This window comes from Mycetomoellerius zeteki, unplaced genomic scaffold (genome assembly GCF_001594055.1).
Source record: "Mycetomoellerius zeteki isolate Tzet28-1 unplaced genomic scaffold, Tzet1.0 scaffold343, whole genome shotgun sequence".
Taxonomy (NCBI): domain Eukaryota; kingdom Metazoa; phylum Arthropoda; class Insecta; order Hymenoptera; family Formicidae; genus Mycetomoellerius; species Mycetomoellerius zeteki.
The window spans coordinates 380,350-396,469 of record NW_017257331.1 but is presented as its reverse complement, the minus strand read 5'-3'; the positions used below and the strand labels follow the sequence as shown (position 1 = coordinate 396,469).

The 16,120-nt window shown below is 29.7% G+C and overlaps 6 protein-coding genes across 9 annotated transcripts; 3 read left to right on the top strand and 3 right to left on the bottom strand.

Moving 5' to 3' along the window:
• Window positions 1-89: 89 nt before the first annotated feature.
• On the top strand, window positions 90-2,316 carry LOC108725338 (DNA polymerase delta subunit 3). Its single transcript, XM_018452283.1, has 3 exons — window positions 90-373; window positions 490-1,716; window positions 1,990-2,316. The coding sequence occupies exons 1-2, from the start codon at window positions 305-307 to the stop codon at window positions 1,693-1,695; spliced, it is 1,275 nt and encodes a 424-aa protein (XP_018307785.1). The 5' UTR covers window positions 90-304; the 3' UTR covers window positions 1,696-1,716; window positions 1,990-2,316.
• Window positions 2,317-2,576: 260 nt separating this feature from the next.
• On the top strand, window positions 2,577-5,319 carry LOC108725334 (internalin-I). Its single transcript, XM_018452277.1, has 5 exons — window positions 2,577-2,841; window positions 3,173-3,594; window positions 3,772-4,431; window positions 4,519-4,721; window positions 5,021-5,319. Exons 1-5 carry the CDS (start codon window positions 2,754-2,756, stop codon window positions 5,295-5,297), a joined length of 1,650 nt encoding a protein of 549 aa, XP_018307779.1. The 5' UTR covers window positions 2,577-2,753; the 3' UTR covers window positions 5,298-5,319.
• Window positions 5,320-6,061: 742 nt separating this feature from the next.
• Window positions 6,062-8,722, bottom strand: Bem46 (abhydrolase domain containing 13-like protein Bem46). Of its 2 annotated transcripts, none has more exons than XM_018452279.1 (6): window positions 8,706-8,722; window positions 8,043-8,349; window positions 7,649-7,880; window positions 7,128-7,321; window positions 6,809-6,969; window positions 6,062-6,503 (listed from the first exon to the last, which is right to left on the bottom strand). In XM_018452279.1, the coding sequence occupies exons 2-6, from the start codon at window positions 8,206-8,208 to the stop codon at window positions 6,231-6,233; spliced, it is 1,026 nt and encodes a 341-aa protein (XP_018307781.1). In that variant the 5' UTR covers window positions 8,209-8,349; window positions 8,706-8,722; the 3' UTR covers window positions 6,062-6,230. The 2 variants fall into 2 exon arrangements, with proteins under 2 accessions (XP_018307781.1, XP_018307780.1); XM_018452278.1 differs by lacking the exon at window positions 8,706-8,722 and adding an exon at window positions 8,511-8,665.
• A 239-nt stretch (window positions 8,723-8,961) lies between these two features.
• Window positions 8,962-10,824, top strand: EloC (transcription elongation factor elongin C). 2 transcript variants are annotated; one of them, XM_018452284.1, is made up of 5 exons: window positions 8,962-9,102; window positions 9,686-9,742; window positions 9,939-10,007; window positions 10,183-10,376; window positions 10,482-10,824. In XM_018452284.1, the coding sequence occupies exons 2-5, from the start codon at window positions 9,710-9,712 to the stop codon at window positions 10,621-10,623; spliced, it is 438 nt and encodes a 145-aa protein (XP_018307786.1). In that variant the 5' UTR covers window positions 8,962-9,102; window positions 9,686-9,709; the 3' UTR covers window positions 10,624-10,824. The 2 variants fall into 2 exon arrangements, with proteins under 2 accessions (XP_018307786.1, XP_018307787.1); XM_018452285.1 differs by lacking the exon at window positions 9,939-10,007 and having other exon boundaries at window positions 8,963-9,102.
• A 715-nt stretch (window positions 10,825-11,539) lies between these two features.
• Blos2 (biogenesis of lysosome-related organelles complex 1 subunit 2) lies at window positions 11,540-12,395 on the bottom strand. The gene has a single exon (XM_018452288.1). It carries the CDS (start codon window positions 12,075-12,077, stop codon window positions 11,592-11,594), a length of 486 nt encoding a protein of 161 aa, XP_018307790.1. The 5' UTR covers window positions 12,078-12,395; the 3' UTR covers window positions 11,540-11,591.
• Window positions 12,396-12,967: 572 nt separating this feature from the next.
• On the bottom strand, window positions 12,968-16,080 carry Gale (UDP-galactose 4'-epimerase). Of its 2 annotated transcripts, none has more exons than XM_018452297.1 (7): window positions 15,468-16,080; window positions 14,775-14,920; window positions 14,350-14,468; window positions 13,984-14,274; window positions 13,747-13,927; window positions 13,266-13,550; window positions 12,968-13,173 (listed from the first exon to the last, which is right to left on the bottom strand). In XM_018452297.1, exons 2-7 carry the CDS (start codon window positions 14,902-14,904, stop codon window positions 13,121-13,123), a joined length of 1,059 nt encoding a protein of 352 aa, XP_018307799.1. In that variant the 5' UTR covers window positions 14,905-14,920; window positions 15,468-16,080; the 3' UTR covers window positions 12,968-13,120. The 2 variants fall into 2 exon arrangements, with proteins under 2 accessions (XP_018307799.1, XP_018307800.1); XM_018452298.1 differs by having other exon boundaries at window positions 15,577-16,080.
• Between the last annotated feature and the right edge of the window lie 40 nt (window positions 16,081-16,120).

Below are 16,120 nucleotides of genomic sequence, written 5' to 3'. Positions count from 1 at the left end.
TATTGAAGAATTTTACAACAGTTGCAAAGCTGCTTTCTCTGCTGAACGCAGCCATTATTTCCTCTATTGTGCGCAGGACTTAATTCAACGAATATTTTTACAATTTACTCAACGTTTATTCACTCAATATCCCCGGATTTCCTTGTAAAAAATTTGAAGAGAAAATTTATTACTGATCTATCATCTTGGAGTACGGGGCCAATATACAGAGAAGAAAAGTTTGGTGGAAATTCAACTACTAGTGTGGATTTGTGTGGATCCGTATTGTTAATGAACAATTATTTGGGACACAAATTGTTGGAAAATGAATACGGAAATATCGAATGAGCATTTAGAGACTTTGGCTGGTCATGTTTTTGATAATGACAAGCTGGTAATTTTATCGCAATCTTTTATATATATAACATTCCGCATTATGTTTTGTGTATAAATATTTTATTTATTATTATTATTCTGCATCATGTATAATGCAATGATGTATATTTTTAGGTCACCTACAAATGGCTAAGCAAAGAGATGCATGTTCATGTTAATATAGCAAAACAAATCTTGTGGAACTTTTATCAAAAATATCAAAGTAACAATAACCTAGAATGCACATATTTACTGATAGGTCATCTAAAGAAGAAAGGAATGAGTGTAGAAGTTGTTAAAGGATCCAATTTATCTGAGGCTAAAAAAAAATTCAGTAAAATTATCTCAGAGCATGTCTATAGTGTACACAGGCCAATTGCAGATCTGGAATTACTTGCTACTTCTGGTTCAGGTGATGCAACTTACAGTGCTATAAAATGTGATGCTTGCAAAGAGCGAACTGACGAAGAAATGCAACTATTACGTTGGGGTACAACTGCTAAAAAAGTTACAATGGAAAATGTGACAAATTTAAAATCTACAATTTCGACAAATCCATCAAAGGTAGAAAAGAATCCAAAGACAACAAAGAAAAATGGATTTAATAATTTATTTAACATGACAGAAAAATCAAAGAGTTCTGAAAAATTAAAATCATCTTTCCAAGAAAGTGATGGAGATTCAATGAAAAAAGGAAAAAATACTGTAAAAAAAATTCAAAATTTAACTGAGAAAAATAAAAATTCTACAGCCAATTCTACTACTAAAAAAATATTCCCACAAAATGACTCTAAAAAGGGAAACTTGGATAATTTTTTTGGGAAGCTGCCCTCTCTTCCAAAATCTGCAGAAGTAATATCATCGGGAAAGAAAAATGATAATGCCGAAAAAGAATTTATCGAAGGAAAAGTAATTAAAGAAAACAAGAATTCACATGGAAAAAAGCGGAATAGAAGTAAAGAAACAAATGAAGTTGCTAAGAAACGGAAAAGAATTGTTATACAGATTGATTCTAGTGATTCAGAGATACAAAGTGATATAGAGATGGAGGAGTCGGTTCCTGAAATGGAACCAGAAATTTCTATAAAAGTAAAGAGTCCTTCTCCACCAAAAGTAAAACATGAAAATGGTAAAAGAAAAGTGTTGAAGTTAATTAATAGAACTTATAAAGAAGGTGAATATATTGTAACAAAGAAAGAACATGTTTATGTAAGTTGTTCTGAAGATGAGAAAGAAAGAGAAGAAGAGACAAAGAGAAAAGAGCAGAAAAAAACAGAAGCCAAAATGGAAAAAGTGAAAAAAAAGCAGTCTACACTTACAAATTTCTTTAAAAAATGTTAGAATTGTTTTAAAATTGTCGAAGTAAGTTGGATGCATATTCATTTGTTTTTTAAATAATATATATCATCTCTGCAAAGAATAAACTGATAATTTTGCAATACTTATTGTAAGAGATTGTTTGTATATTATATTAGATTGTTCATTTTCTGCCATCTATCAAATTCTCTATTAATTTTATAGATGGCAGAAAATGACAAATTATAACTTTTTTATTAATATTTATTTTTAATTTCTCTTAGTATTATTTTTTTATCATATTATTACAATAACAGAATGTAATCAATTTTTATACAGATAAATAAATTGCTCCATCAGATGTGAATACCGGGAATACTGCAACTAAATAATTAATGATGAGGATATTACACTTTGTCAAAGCAAAATCAAATCACATTTTGCTTAAACTAAAAGACAAAAAAATTCACGAAATCTTACACAAAAATTCGATCATTTTGAGGGGGATGCTGTTCCATAATAAAGGATATCTATAAAATAGACATTCTACTATAACCTTGTTTCGCTATATACATTGTCAGTACTAAAATATATAATTCACGATAAAAGTATATTATAGATTTTCAGTACTGAAAGTATATCAGGACACGGTCTATATTTAGTAGTGGAAGCATTTTAAATTTATGTACGTAATTAATGTAATTATTGAATATGACAATTTGTGATTATTTTTATGGATACTTAAAAATGGATACCTAAAAAAGTTATTTTGTATTTACGTTTATTATCTCGACTTTACGTACATAACATCCGAGTTTATTTCTTAAGTTAATGGATTAAAATGTATAAAAAATTAAAATTGTTTCTACATAATTATAAGAAATTGTGAGTTATATCAATAATTAATTAAATGATATCCGTCGTACCTATATTTCCCGCAAGATGAGTAGTATGTAATCTCATACATATTGCTCACATGGTTGACGCACTTATCAGATATGCTATCGGGGTCGGCTATAGTATAGGCGTGTATCTACTATATAATTAAATATATACTATTTAATGATAGCCTGTGTGTAAAATCACAGTACAGATATCTCATAATGTTTAATATTATTGCACTATCACTTTTATTTCTGTGCAACGAATGTTTATGCGATATATGTGAAACCTGTGGATGTTCTACCTCAAGTAAGTTCAAAAGAAAAAGAATGATAAGATATCTATCGCCGCAGAGGAAATAATAGAAGGAATCGGTTAAAAAATAATAAATACATGATATTTGTGTTATTATATCATTACTACTAATTATAAAAGTTATATGCGTTGAATATTTAAAAAAATTACAAGATTTAATAAATTAATAAATGACAATAAATCTCAATAAATACATGGTAATATACATTTTTGTCATTATCATTGTTACTGTAAGTAATATATCACAATATATGATTTGTAATATGATGAGATACGCTAGTAATATAAATCATAAATATCAATGTAATATTACATGTTCTTACAGATGTAGGACCAATTATTGATTGTCATGACAAACACTTGGGAACCAATGAAGTTCTTAACTTCGATCTTCTTACTCTAGATAAGCATCGACCATTAAACAAACTTATTCTTTCAAAGAACAATATAGTGCTTTTATCTCTAAATGAATTAAAACATCTGAAACATTTAAAGAGATTGGATTTGTCTCAAAATAAATTGGATAATATACATTCAGACATCCTTAAGAATCTAAATGAGCTCGAAGATTTAGATTATTCTAGCAATTTACTTTGGGGCTTCGATATTGCTGTCTTAAGTACAGCTTCTTCCCTTTCCAAATTTAATTTGAGTTATAATCATATGAACAATTTGGAAAAAAGTTCAGAAAATGCAACAACAAAGTTAAAAGTCTTTGATGTATCTCACAACAATCTTGTTGATTTGGTAATACAGTAATTTTAACAATAAAACTTTTAATTCTAACAGCAAACAAAATTTTAGTGAAATTTATTATAGTAGTGCTGTATTATAATAATATAATTAATATTATATTATATATAAAAGTTATTGCAATATATTAACATTACTTCTATTAAATTCATTTACTTTAATACTTTACAGAATTTTCTCGATGTTATGCCGGAGTTGGAATATTTAAATCTCTCCTTCAATAAATTTACTACTCTCCCAGTCAATTCTTTACTTTATATGCAACATTTGAAGATTCTTCGCGTGAACAATAATCAGCTTCTCTCCCTAAGTTTCCAAAATCTTCCGTTGTCATTGTTGGAACTTTACACGGAAAACAATCTTATCAATATTATATCATTTCAAAAATCATCAATTCATACCTTAAACATTCAAAACAATAGCATTTTTAACATATGTGACAATTTAACTTTATTAGAAGAATTAAAAAATTTAAATATCAGAGAAAATTCCTTATCAGACTTTCCAGAAGTTTTTCTGAAAAGTTTAGAGACGTTAGATGTATCCTTCAATAATTTAACAATAATACCTGAAACTATTTCTATTAAAAATTTTCCAAGTTTAAGAATTTTTAAAGTCAATGGGAATCATTTGAAAGATATAAAAATTCGATCTGAATTAAATTTAGAAATATTTGAAGTGAAATTTATGGAAACTCTTGAGAAAATTGACAAAGAAACATTTCTAATGTTAAAGGAGAAGAAAAATGGTTGTATCAATATAACTATTTCGAGTAATAAAAAGTTGAATATGATTAAGGAAAACGTTTTTCAACATATGAATATTTGCTCTGTTAGTATTTTATATACAAAAGCCTTTTATATAAAAATATTTCATTTAAAAAAGCATGTTTATTATACAATTTTTTTCATTTTTCAGTTAGATTTGAGCAATAATTGTTTTACCCACTTGCCATCAAAACTATTTAATATAAATGTTTACAACAAAAATATTTCAAATCTAAAATATCTCATTAATCTGCAAGGAAATCCATTTATTTGTAATTGCTCATTGCAATGGATGTTGAACGAATTAGTTCCAAAACTTTATATAATGAATCCCAGTCTTTTAGAAGATTTGAGGTAATTTTATAAGTTAATATTATTGAATATTTTAGAACCTATTTTAAATATATTAAGGATTTAATGATAACTAAGGATTTAATTTCTTTTTTTTCCCAATATACCTATTAAATTAAAATTAATTTGATTTACTATTTATTCGTAACAAAATCATATTGTATATATACAAAGTAATATTTTTATACATATCTTGAGATTATCCCTATATGTGTTTTTATTTTTTTATCGCAAAACTCACATAAATGAATCAAACATCATTCATCAATGTATCTTATTTTTCACATTTTGTTATTACTTAGATGTGCTGAGCCACCTGCATTAGCCAACAAAAGGATGATTCATTGGTACAAATGGAAGGGAGAAGTCTTTTGCGACGAGTTTTCACATTTTGCAGAAAAAATGACCGTTAACATTGCAAGTATTTATAGTAAACAGGTTGTAACATTCAAACCTGGTTCTGGAATGATTACTGTTTTGGCCACACTGACTGCTCTGCTTGGAATCCTAATGATAATCGGCATGCTATTGATTCGAAGAATGAATGCAAAAAGAAGACGAATTAATCGTAGACATTAAAACTTTTTATTCTTATAAAAACATGAAGACTATTATTGGAAAAAAATATAAAAGATATTTTTTATTATATTCTTAGCACAACTTACATAATATGCAATCTACGTAATTCTTGTAAAAATTGCATAGATTAGTCGTCATAATATATAATCTAATTATATTTTCTAATTTTTTTATATAGTTCTCATTGTAACAGGAACGATCAGCAATAATATATGTATAATAAAATCCCTAATATTGATTTATAGGAAGAAATATATTAAAAATTTTATTTTCGCAGACTCATGTATACTTTGGTAGTCACAATTAAACTCAACTTACTCTAGTAAATAAACTTGTGTTTTTTAATATTCTCGTCACATACTTGTAAACTGTAGGTTTTAAAAATTATTACTTTTTGAATTTTAAAGATTTTTAATTCACATGTTCTTGTATTATACGGATTTCTTAAAATATTTATTATAACTATGATCCATTGATTAATTCTCTTTTTCTCCCTCATGTTTTTTCTAATTATTTTAATTTAATTAAAATAACCAGAAAAAACTTAAATAAATTAATAAGTTAAGACATTAAATCAAATTACATTAATTTAAGCTTTAAGCTAATTAAGTTCAAGTAATTAATTATACTACTTAAACTATTGATTTATAACTCGAAAAGTACTTATTTAATTTATTTAATTATTTAATTATTTAATTTATTTAATTTATTTAATTATGATTTGATTTGGACACATGATTAATTATTATTAAAGTTACGTTTGACAGTCATAAGGTCGACTTCTATGTTTCTGCAACACATGAGGACAATTTCTACGAAAGGTAGAAAAAGTACAATCCGATAAAATCGATTCTTTTATGCCTTTAAAACATAAAAATTACGTTTATTATATTAATAAACGGTAATAGATGCGATGATAGAAGTGCTTTTACACTAAACATTATCGATTTGCCAATGATTAGACGTTACCCTTGGAGGTGGATTTTCCCTGAGCTCGGTCAGAAAGGCGTTAATATTTTGATAATAACTCGGCTGACACCAGGTTTCATTATGTGTGCCATCCACGATCGGAAGTATACGCTTATATGTGCTTCGACAATTCTTATAAAGATCTTGCATCATGCGGGGTGGTACCAATGTATCCGCCAGACCGGAAATAAACAGAGTGGGCACCGTCACTGAACGAACTTTCAGAACAGACAAGTACTGCAACAAAAAATATGAGGAATCATGTAAAAAATATAAAAATATATGAAAATATATAAATAAATATAAGAATAGAGAAGCGAGATTATTGAGGTTGTAAAGATTACGAAATGTAATAAATTAATAAATTAATAAATTTGAAGAATAAAAAGTGTATGAAGATATGTGTTAATTATGTGATATCTTTTTTAATATAATATATAAGACATTATATCTTCTTTCGTAAAACCTTTAAACTTGTAAAGAGCGAACCAGAACAATCGCATAAAGTAATTAAAAATTTGTAAATCTTTTCTATTTATTACCTTGTTTTTATATACAAAAAGTGGCAGATACTGTAAAAATTTAGATCCTACAAATAAGGCGGCCATATCTGGGATACTAGTGAAGGTATTTTCAAGTATAAGGCACCAAATTCTCTGTAAATTTTCTTCTTTTGTAGCTAAATCAATAGCTACTGCTCCACCTATTAAATTAAAATTTAATCAAATTTAATTATTACATACAAATACTGATAATTAGTAAGAAGATTAACTAATCTTAGAGCTCAATATAATAAAATCTAAGATTAAAAAATATTGAAAAATAAATAAAAATTCTAAATAATAAGATTAGATTTTTTACCCAGTGATCTACCGAATACTATGATTTCATTGGTATTAATATCCGTTCTACTAAACAGATAATCTATCCCTGCTCGGGCATCCATATAGAGCCCTTCCTCCGATGGAGTACCCTGCGACAAGCCATATCCTCGATATTCTAACATTAGAATGTTACATTGAATATTATGATACAGTCCTACTATATTTTGCAATCTGAAACAAATATATGCATAATATTACGATATAATTTGTCATTATATAAATGTAACTTATTTTATATATAATTCATCTTTTGTTGTTTCTCAAGCAATACAGAAATTTTACAGATATAATTAATAAAGTGTTTTTAATAATTTACAGTATTTTGATTAGAGAAATTTGTAAAAATGTTTTTCAGTTAATCATTATTGTTATAATAATCTAATTTTCTCTTTGTAACAAACAGAATACCATATACTATATTACAATTATAAATAAATTATAGATTAATATATAGATATTAATTGTTATTTATAATATACAGTAAAATAATGAATATACCGATGACCTATATTGCCAGCATTGCCATGAAGAAACAATAATGTAGGTGCTTTCCTCATTCTGTCTTCTGGTTGAGAAACAAAAAACATGTGCAGGATTGTGCCATCTCCAGCTATAGTATATATACTTTGATAAGGCAAACTAAATATTGAATGAGCTGGTACATAGACTCTCGAATGGGCTGGCAGTTCCGGATGATAAAGAAGTTGATCTTCTCTGTGATAGAGTATTCCTATAATAATAAAAAATATCTGTGTTTATAATATATCTGTATTTTAATTTGATATAAAATTTCTAAATTTATAATAATAATCTGGTTATAGAAAATGAAATCTTTTGTAGTAAAAAAAAAATATATATATATATATACGAAAAAAAATATATATATACGAACCAGTTGTGGCAAAACACAGTAAGAAAAAAGCCAAAATTCCGCCATATAACCAATATAAAAAAAAGCATAAGAGAATATATGCTCCACTAAAAGCCCAACACTTCATGGCCACATTCCCCAAAAGTCTAATTGGCCTGCTGCGAGCTAAACGTATTCTGAAGGACATTCTTTATGTGTTTTGTACAATTTAAAAAAGCTCTGCATTATCTGGCTAATCCAATTGTTTCTAATGAACAGGTAATTTGTCTTGATTTAAAAACAGCCATGATGATCCATTAATCTAATCGCTGTATCTTCCTACATCTTTCTAAAACATATTCAGAAAATTGATAAAAGTTTTAATGATTATTTTTATTTATTAATTTTATTTTTCAATTTTATACAATATAATTTGTTATATTTTATTAATGCTTTGTTGTCATTTAAATAAATTACTACTAAAAGCTAAGTTATACATTATAATCCAACCTGTGCAAGATGAGATAATGACAGATCGTGTCAGTTCGATGGAGTTATGAAAGAGAATGAAATTTTTACAATAAAAAAATAAATGTTTCTGGATTGAAACGATTCATAAAATTTTGAACATTGCTTGAGTTATCTCACAATTATTGTTAAACGGCACATTGAAAGTCATAAAAAAATAGCAGATGTTCATTTAACCTTTACGGTTTACGTCTAGGCTATAAAAGAATTGAGATTGTGACCAATTGTGACTACACTCTCTCGAATGAAACGCGATCTGGAGTCACGTAAACAAAACATGTCGAAACGCATTTTGCACGATACGAATCGGTAAATCACAGCATACCATTCACATTCGTGATTTTGCTTTCTAGGTTCACTCGTGTTTCGACAATCGTCGTCAGTTGTCGTCAGTATCGTCGGTATCGTCGACATATGGAGCGTGGCGTGGGGTCGTGTGTCAAGCCAGTCAAGTGTCATTGGCAGTCGATGTCGACGACCATCGATGATTTGTCAGCTGATTACGTTTGCTCTTGTAACACTATATCGCGATTAGGAAGGTCTGATTTAATTAAAATTTCGTGTCGTCTCTAAGGTACGTAGAACCGCTCACGGCGCTCGCTATTTCATAATAATATGACGAGTATAATTTATAATTATTTTTATCAACTATCCAACGTTACTGTATATAACGCGAGAATGATGTAGCACAGCGAGTTGGCAGTAAAGTAATATACAGCAAATTACTTCTATTTTAATTGTTTCATCGGATAAATATAAGCAAGCACAGAAGCAACCTTGTTTGAAATTGTTACTTAATTTTTTTATTAGTTTCGCGTGCATATAAAATACGGTGTTCCAAAAAACACTATTCTTTTCGTATTTTAAACGTTACTTTCCAATGTGTAGCTTATAACCTTTAGTGTTATTTTTCAGTATACTTACAATGTTTTAGTTGATGCTTTAAATTATGCCTATGATAACAACAATAATTTGGTATTTTTGAAATTTTGTAAACAATAGCTTCATATTTTTTGTTTAATCACTATTTAGTTTTTAACATATATAATTATCATACATAATTTATCTGTTATTATGTATGATATCATTTGTGCTTTATACATGTATATGTATGTATATATATATATAGATTGTATATTTGAACTGTTTTGTTTTAGGAGGATATTTATACAACAGCAAACATGTCCACTGATGTAAATATGCAGGCTGAGAAGGTACGTATAGAAATAGTTTCGTTTGCATGATGTACCTCTGCATGGTAATCAGGATGTATAACACAATATATCTCTCTCTGTTATGGTAATCGTGTACATGGTGTGTTGCTGTTATACATAAAAATTACTCGTTCCCTTTCTGGAAAGCTGAAAGCTTGTAAAATATTGATTAACAATAATCTTTCTTTGGATTAAGCACAATGAAGAAGCAAGTGTCAATAAGACCGAAGAAGAAGATGGCAGATCGTCTAAAGACATGCATGCGGTACCTATTTTTCCAAATTAAATTTTGCTTTCTAGAGGTGGTTCTTTTTATTTATCCCACTATACTTCATTATTTCTTCCAATTGTACAATATTTTAGATTTAGATATAAAATTTTGTCAAGTCTCTATTTATGTGGCAAATAACGTGATAGATGTTTTGGAAATTTTTTTTTAGCAAAACGGTAGTCCCGTTTATGGAGGCTGCGAAGGACCAAATGCAATGTACGTGAAGCTGGTCAGTAGCGATGGCCATGAGTTTATTGTTAAACGGGAACATGCGTTAACGAGTGGTACTATCAAAGCAATGTTGAGTGGTCCTGGTCAATTTGCAGAGAATGAAGCAAATGAAGTCAACTTCCGAGAAATTCCGTAAGTATAAAAGATACAAACTATTTGTTTTTTCTTATTAACTCGTTAAATAAGTCTAATACATATATTATAATAGTTGTTTGAATAAATGTCTTTTTTTTATAGGTCTCACGTATTACAAAAGGTCTGCATGTATTTTACTTACAAAGTACGCTACACAAACAGCAGTACAGAAATACCAGAATTTCCTATTGCACCCGAGATTGCTCTGGAGCTGTTGATGGCCGGCAATTTCTTAGACTGCTAAACATCATCTATAGAAGTGTTTCAGCTTTTATCGGCAATTAAATTCTAAGAACAATGCTTTCTTTATTATGGTCGTTTACGATATATATATTGTGATATTTGGAAGACCGTATTGGAGTAAAATAATCGCTTTGAACTCTCATACTCGTGACATGAACATTTTAGTGCGACGAGACAATGCAACGTCGAAGTTTTATAGTTACGAAACCTAAATATTCCACACTTGTGTTATGCTTTATAATCTATATAGTCATAAAGACGATTGTATAACACTTAAAATAATTACCGATAAAGGATTACCACTTACAATCTTCTAGTAATTCATACACATATATCATCTGTTATATACTTGAACTATATATTTCAGTAAATTATTGTTAATAAGATTAGAAATAAATTCAACTTTATATATTGAAACATTAATTCTATCTGCTGTATATCAGGTGACAACTACTTTTCATTGTATTTAATATTATGGCAAATATATACAAATATCTCATTTGTTAAATATAGCTATAATTATATGTTTTTGGTTTATATATATTGCTTGTATCATCGTTACGCAGGCATATTGTGACATTTATTAATATGTATATTGCAGAAGAAAGATTAGGCTTGATAGAGCATTAAATAAGATGTATTATTTTTAATTAATAAGTTAATTATAAAAGTCAAATTTTGTATGATATGCAAAGGGATAGCAAACTACAATTTTATAGAAGCGTGTTTGTAAGGGTATTCAAGAGGTCTCCTTATACTAATAAATACAATGTACAAAAGACATGCTTTTCTGCTAGCTCTCTCTTACTTATTTTTTATACAATCATTTATATTCTCAATAATTGTTGCTTAAGATATATAATTATATCATATATATATATATATATATTTATATTATATCCTATATATTATTTATAGGATAATTACATAAAGGTACATACAATGATTTACATATTCATAATTACAATTTCATTTGTTTTTCGTATCCTTTTCGAGATCCTTAAACTTGGCTTCGAGTCGCTTGGAGTACGCTGCTAGCTTATATGCAGCTTGCTCCAATTTACTGACGCTGTCATCAATCTGATTGATATTATCCAGAATCGGTTGTAGCTTCTTATACTTGTCATTTAGCGAGTCCAATGACTGCACTACGTTCGACGAGATGATCTTCAGTTCCGTATACTTTGCGATCGTCTCCTTGTTTAGACGCTCCAGCAGCCGATAGTCTGCGTGGGTAGCGGTGAGCTCCTCCTGCAGGTATTCGCCCGTCTTCTGGAACATTGTGTTCGCCAAACGACTCAGGTTTGGATCGTGCGGGTCCAATGCCTCGAAACTGCTGGTGCTGGTGGAGAGTGTGGTGCCGCGTTTCGGTGACTCGCATCTCGAATTCTGCTCCGCGGATAGATTTTCAATCAGAGCTCCTTCCATCTGCACTTCATCCTTTGATGGGTCCATGATCGGCACGATTGTTACGGTTTAAGCGGTTATCACAAGATATATATATATATATCTCACAGAACGACTCGACTGGATACGATCGGAGTCTGAACGAACATGTCGATACAAGCAGGTGCCGTCTGCTTTGGTCTGCTTACTGTTTAGTTGTGTTTAGTGTCCGATCAGCTGATGATGACAAATGAGCAATCCTAACCTACTCTTTAAATTCCAGCCAGCACTAATCGGCTTTCTACTTTTTTTCAGAATGACATGTGACGTCGGACCATAAATTTCAAAATAGCTACGTAAAATCGCGCGGTCTACTACCTTTATTACCTTTATCAATGATTGTCGGCCCCTGGACATCTTATCGATTTCTCGAACAGGCAACGATATCAATTTTCGAATTAGGAATGATAATGATTTGAATAATTAAATTTTCCTTTTTCTCACACTTAATTGTGTAGTACCATCATCTAATTTTATTGGCAATTTATTCAATGATAATAAAAAAAATTATTACGTATCGAGAATATAACAAGTGTCGAAAAAAGGAAATTTTTTCAGTAATAAATTGCGTATCTTTTTATTCGTATATACTACAATTATATATTTACATTGTTTTAGTATCATTAGTGTGTATATATAAAAGTATTTTTATATTCTTTACATACAATAGTTTAGATATAGATTATATACATATTAATTTATACTATATTGTGTGATTATTTAAAATGGCACCATATTGCGTAATAATAGAAATCGATTTAGTTTTAACATATGCAAAAAGATTATGTCTTAAAATATATTTAACAGATTTACATAAACACAAACTAAATAACTTTTCCAATATCATATTTTGTTAGATATAAAAATTCTCATTACATAAAATTTGCTTAATTAACAAGATAAAAAATTATTTTTTTAATGCTTTGGTCTAAACTTTGGTAACTGTATACCACCATGGTTTCATTATCTATCCAATGATATGCAGAAGACAAAATGCAATAGCAAGCTAGAAGCTCTAAATGCTTCTCTTAATTATTTAAGCATAATATTTATTAAAGTTTATAACCGTTTGGATTATTTTGTTGCCATTTCCACGTATCTGCGCCTGGAATGTAATAAGTTTCTAATTTTAAAACGTTCAAATAGAAAAAATATGGATAAAAATATTGCCATTGTTATTCATTTATTATAATTTACACATGTCATCCATATTTTTTGTAGCAGTCCAGTCTAGTTCCTTGTTAGCGATACTAGCATCTGCGTAACTGGCGGAGATATCACCTGGTCTACGTTCAACTATCTTATATGGTATTTTCTGTCCGGATGCTTTTTCAAACGCGTGTATAACTTGAAACACAGAATAGCCCTTTCCACTACCAAGATTTATCGGCTTAAATCCTGTTGGATTACGAGTTTTTTGATACTTTACAGCTTTCATATGTCCAACTGCCAGATCCATAATATGAATATAGTCACGCACACCTGCAAATTTAATTTAGAAAAAAGATTTTAATATCATCGTAAACCTCTCTTTCTTCCTACAATACATACTCTCTTTCTACAATATATACTATTACAATATATACAATATTACTCTTATATGAGCTTTTCTCTGTAAAAAGAATTTTATCTAGTAATACTTTCTGCAATAAAAAAAAAGTAAGTATAAAACTCTTACCTGTACCGTCAGGGGTATCATAATCATTGCCATAAATGTATAACGTGTCCCTTTTTCCAACAGAAACTTGTGCAATGTAGGGCATTAAATTATTTGGAATACCGTTTGGATCTTCTCCAATTTCACCTGAGGGATGTGCGCCGACAGGATTAAAATATCTCAAAGATATAACGGAAAATTCCTAAAAAGTAACTTTTTATTAAAGCGAATCACAAGATAGTATATTATAATATGTACCTTATCAGATGTACATAAATCCTTTAGTATTTCTTCCACCATAAACTTTGTCTTTCCATATGGATTTGTACAGTTGCCAGTTTTCATGTCTTCTACTAAAGGAAGTTGCTCAGGTACACCATAAACTGTGGCACTACTTGAATAAATAAAACGTTTTACATTGCTTTCCCGCATAACTTGTAGCAAATTTATTGTGCCGCTGACATTAGTTTTATAGTATTCGAGTGGTTTCTGACATGACTCACCAACTGCTTTCAATGCAGCAAAATGTATAACACAGTGAAAAGTATGCTGTAAAAATAAAAATCTGAATGTTTGAATCCAACGTACTATCAGTAAAATTTGTGAGCAAATAAGCATATTTACTTTCTGAAATACACTTCTTAGATCATTGATGTTTGTGATGTCACTGTCGATATATACAATACTTTTATTTGTCAATTTTTCCACTCTAAGGAGAGATTCTGGTTTCTCAGAATTTGAGTCTGTCAACATAAGAAAAACAGATTGAAAAATTAAAAGTTCCATTATATACCTATACAAATTATACAATACATGACAGTAATAATTCATCAAAAAAACAGTAATAATTCATCAGAATAACTATTTAATCTCTAATTAATTATTAATTTTCATGCATTTATGTGCATATTATATTACCAATAGAAAATATGTTAGATTTAAGTAGAAAACAGATAGTAATTAATTTACTGTGTTATCCATATCGTTTAATTTGAAATATATACATATACAATATATCATTTTTTGCCATGTAGCTTGTTACGTCTCACCTTTGTGTGCATTGATAAGGTTGTCTATTACCACCACCCGAAGATCCGCCTGTACCAATTCCAATACTGTATGAGAACCAATATAACCAGCGCCTCCCGTTACCAAGACATTCCAAGATTCGCTTGCCATTATTTATTGTACAATGCTGTTTTATTAGTTGATATATATTATACATGCATATATCTCTTATATTATGATGTAAAAATACATCATGTCTCATATATTAAATCTCTTTCAAGAATGCCTTGTATCAAGTTCATAAAATCAAAATTTGAAAATTCTATTTTTATACAATATACGTAGTTTTCAAATTTTATTTTAGATGCTTAGATCCGATTGCACCAAAGTTACTTAAACTTTAAGCAAGACTTAAGACTGTCTTCCTCTCTGTCCTTAAAAAAAAAAAGTCCTTTCTGGACTTAAGAAAGAGAATGAGCGAGCGAGAGAGAAAGAGAGAGAGAGAGAAAGAATTAAGCCTCATTTGAAGTCAATCATCAAAAGTTGGTGCAATTAAGCCCTAGACAGCTTAGACAGTTATAAAATAAGTAAAGATTAACACCAGTTACACTTGATGTAGACTATGACCAATACATTAATAATTAAGTTTTATCCTAATGTGCAAAATAAAGTCAATCATTAATTTTTTGGTGAAGAAGTTACAGATCTAAAAGCAAATATCAATGTGTATATACACATCCACAGATTAATCGTGCAGAAGTTGTTAGAAAAGACCGTGTGCTACATTTCGTAGAATCCGAGAGAACTGTCTAACCTCGCAGCGATAATCGAGGATAAACTGACCTTATCGCGATACCAGGGCGACAGTGACGTAGTATTGTTATCACAAAATATGACACATAATCGAGTAAACGTTGCGATTGGCGAGTGCAGTCGAATGTGAATTCCAAAAACTTGGCAGTCTTGGCTGCACTCGATCGAGGATCGTCAGAATCCGTTGATCCGATAATTTTTCATTCGTGATTCTCTGCATTTACGTCAATTCGCACGACGAGGAACTTTCGAGCGGTCCAAGCAGGTCCAACAGCGAGGTCGTGGAACATCCAATCGATCCAGATCCAGATGAATCAAGATTTTCGCATTTCGCCCAGTTTCACTCAGTTTCGCCACGTCGAATCGTAAACGACGTAAACGCCTCCTCCTAGCCTCCTCACCCTCCGTGGCCCTCTTGCTCCACTCTCTTCGACCTCTCGTCTCGCCTCCTCTCTTCAAATCTCTTCATCTTGCCGCTTACGACTTGCGTATGGTCGCAATATTTTTTACACTGGCTGAACCAGGTTTAATTACCAAGCAATCAGGCATTTGAATTATGCAGAGATCGTATCTT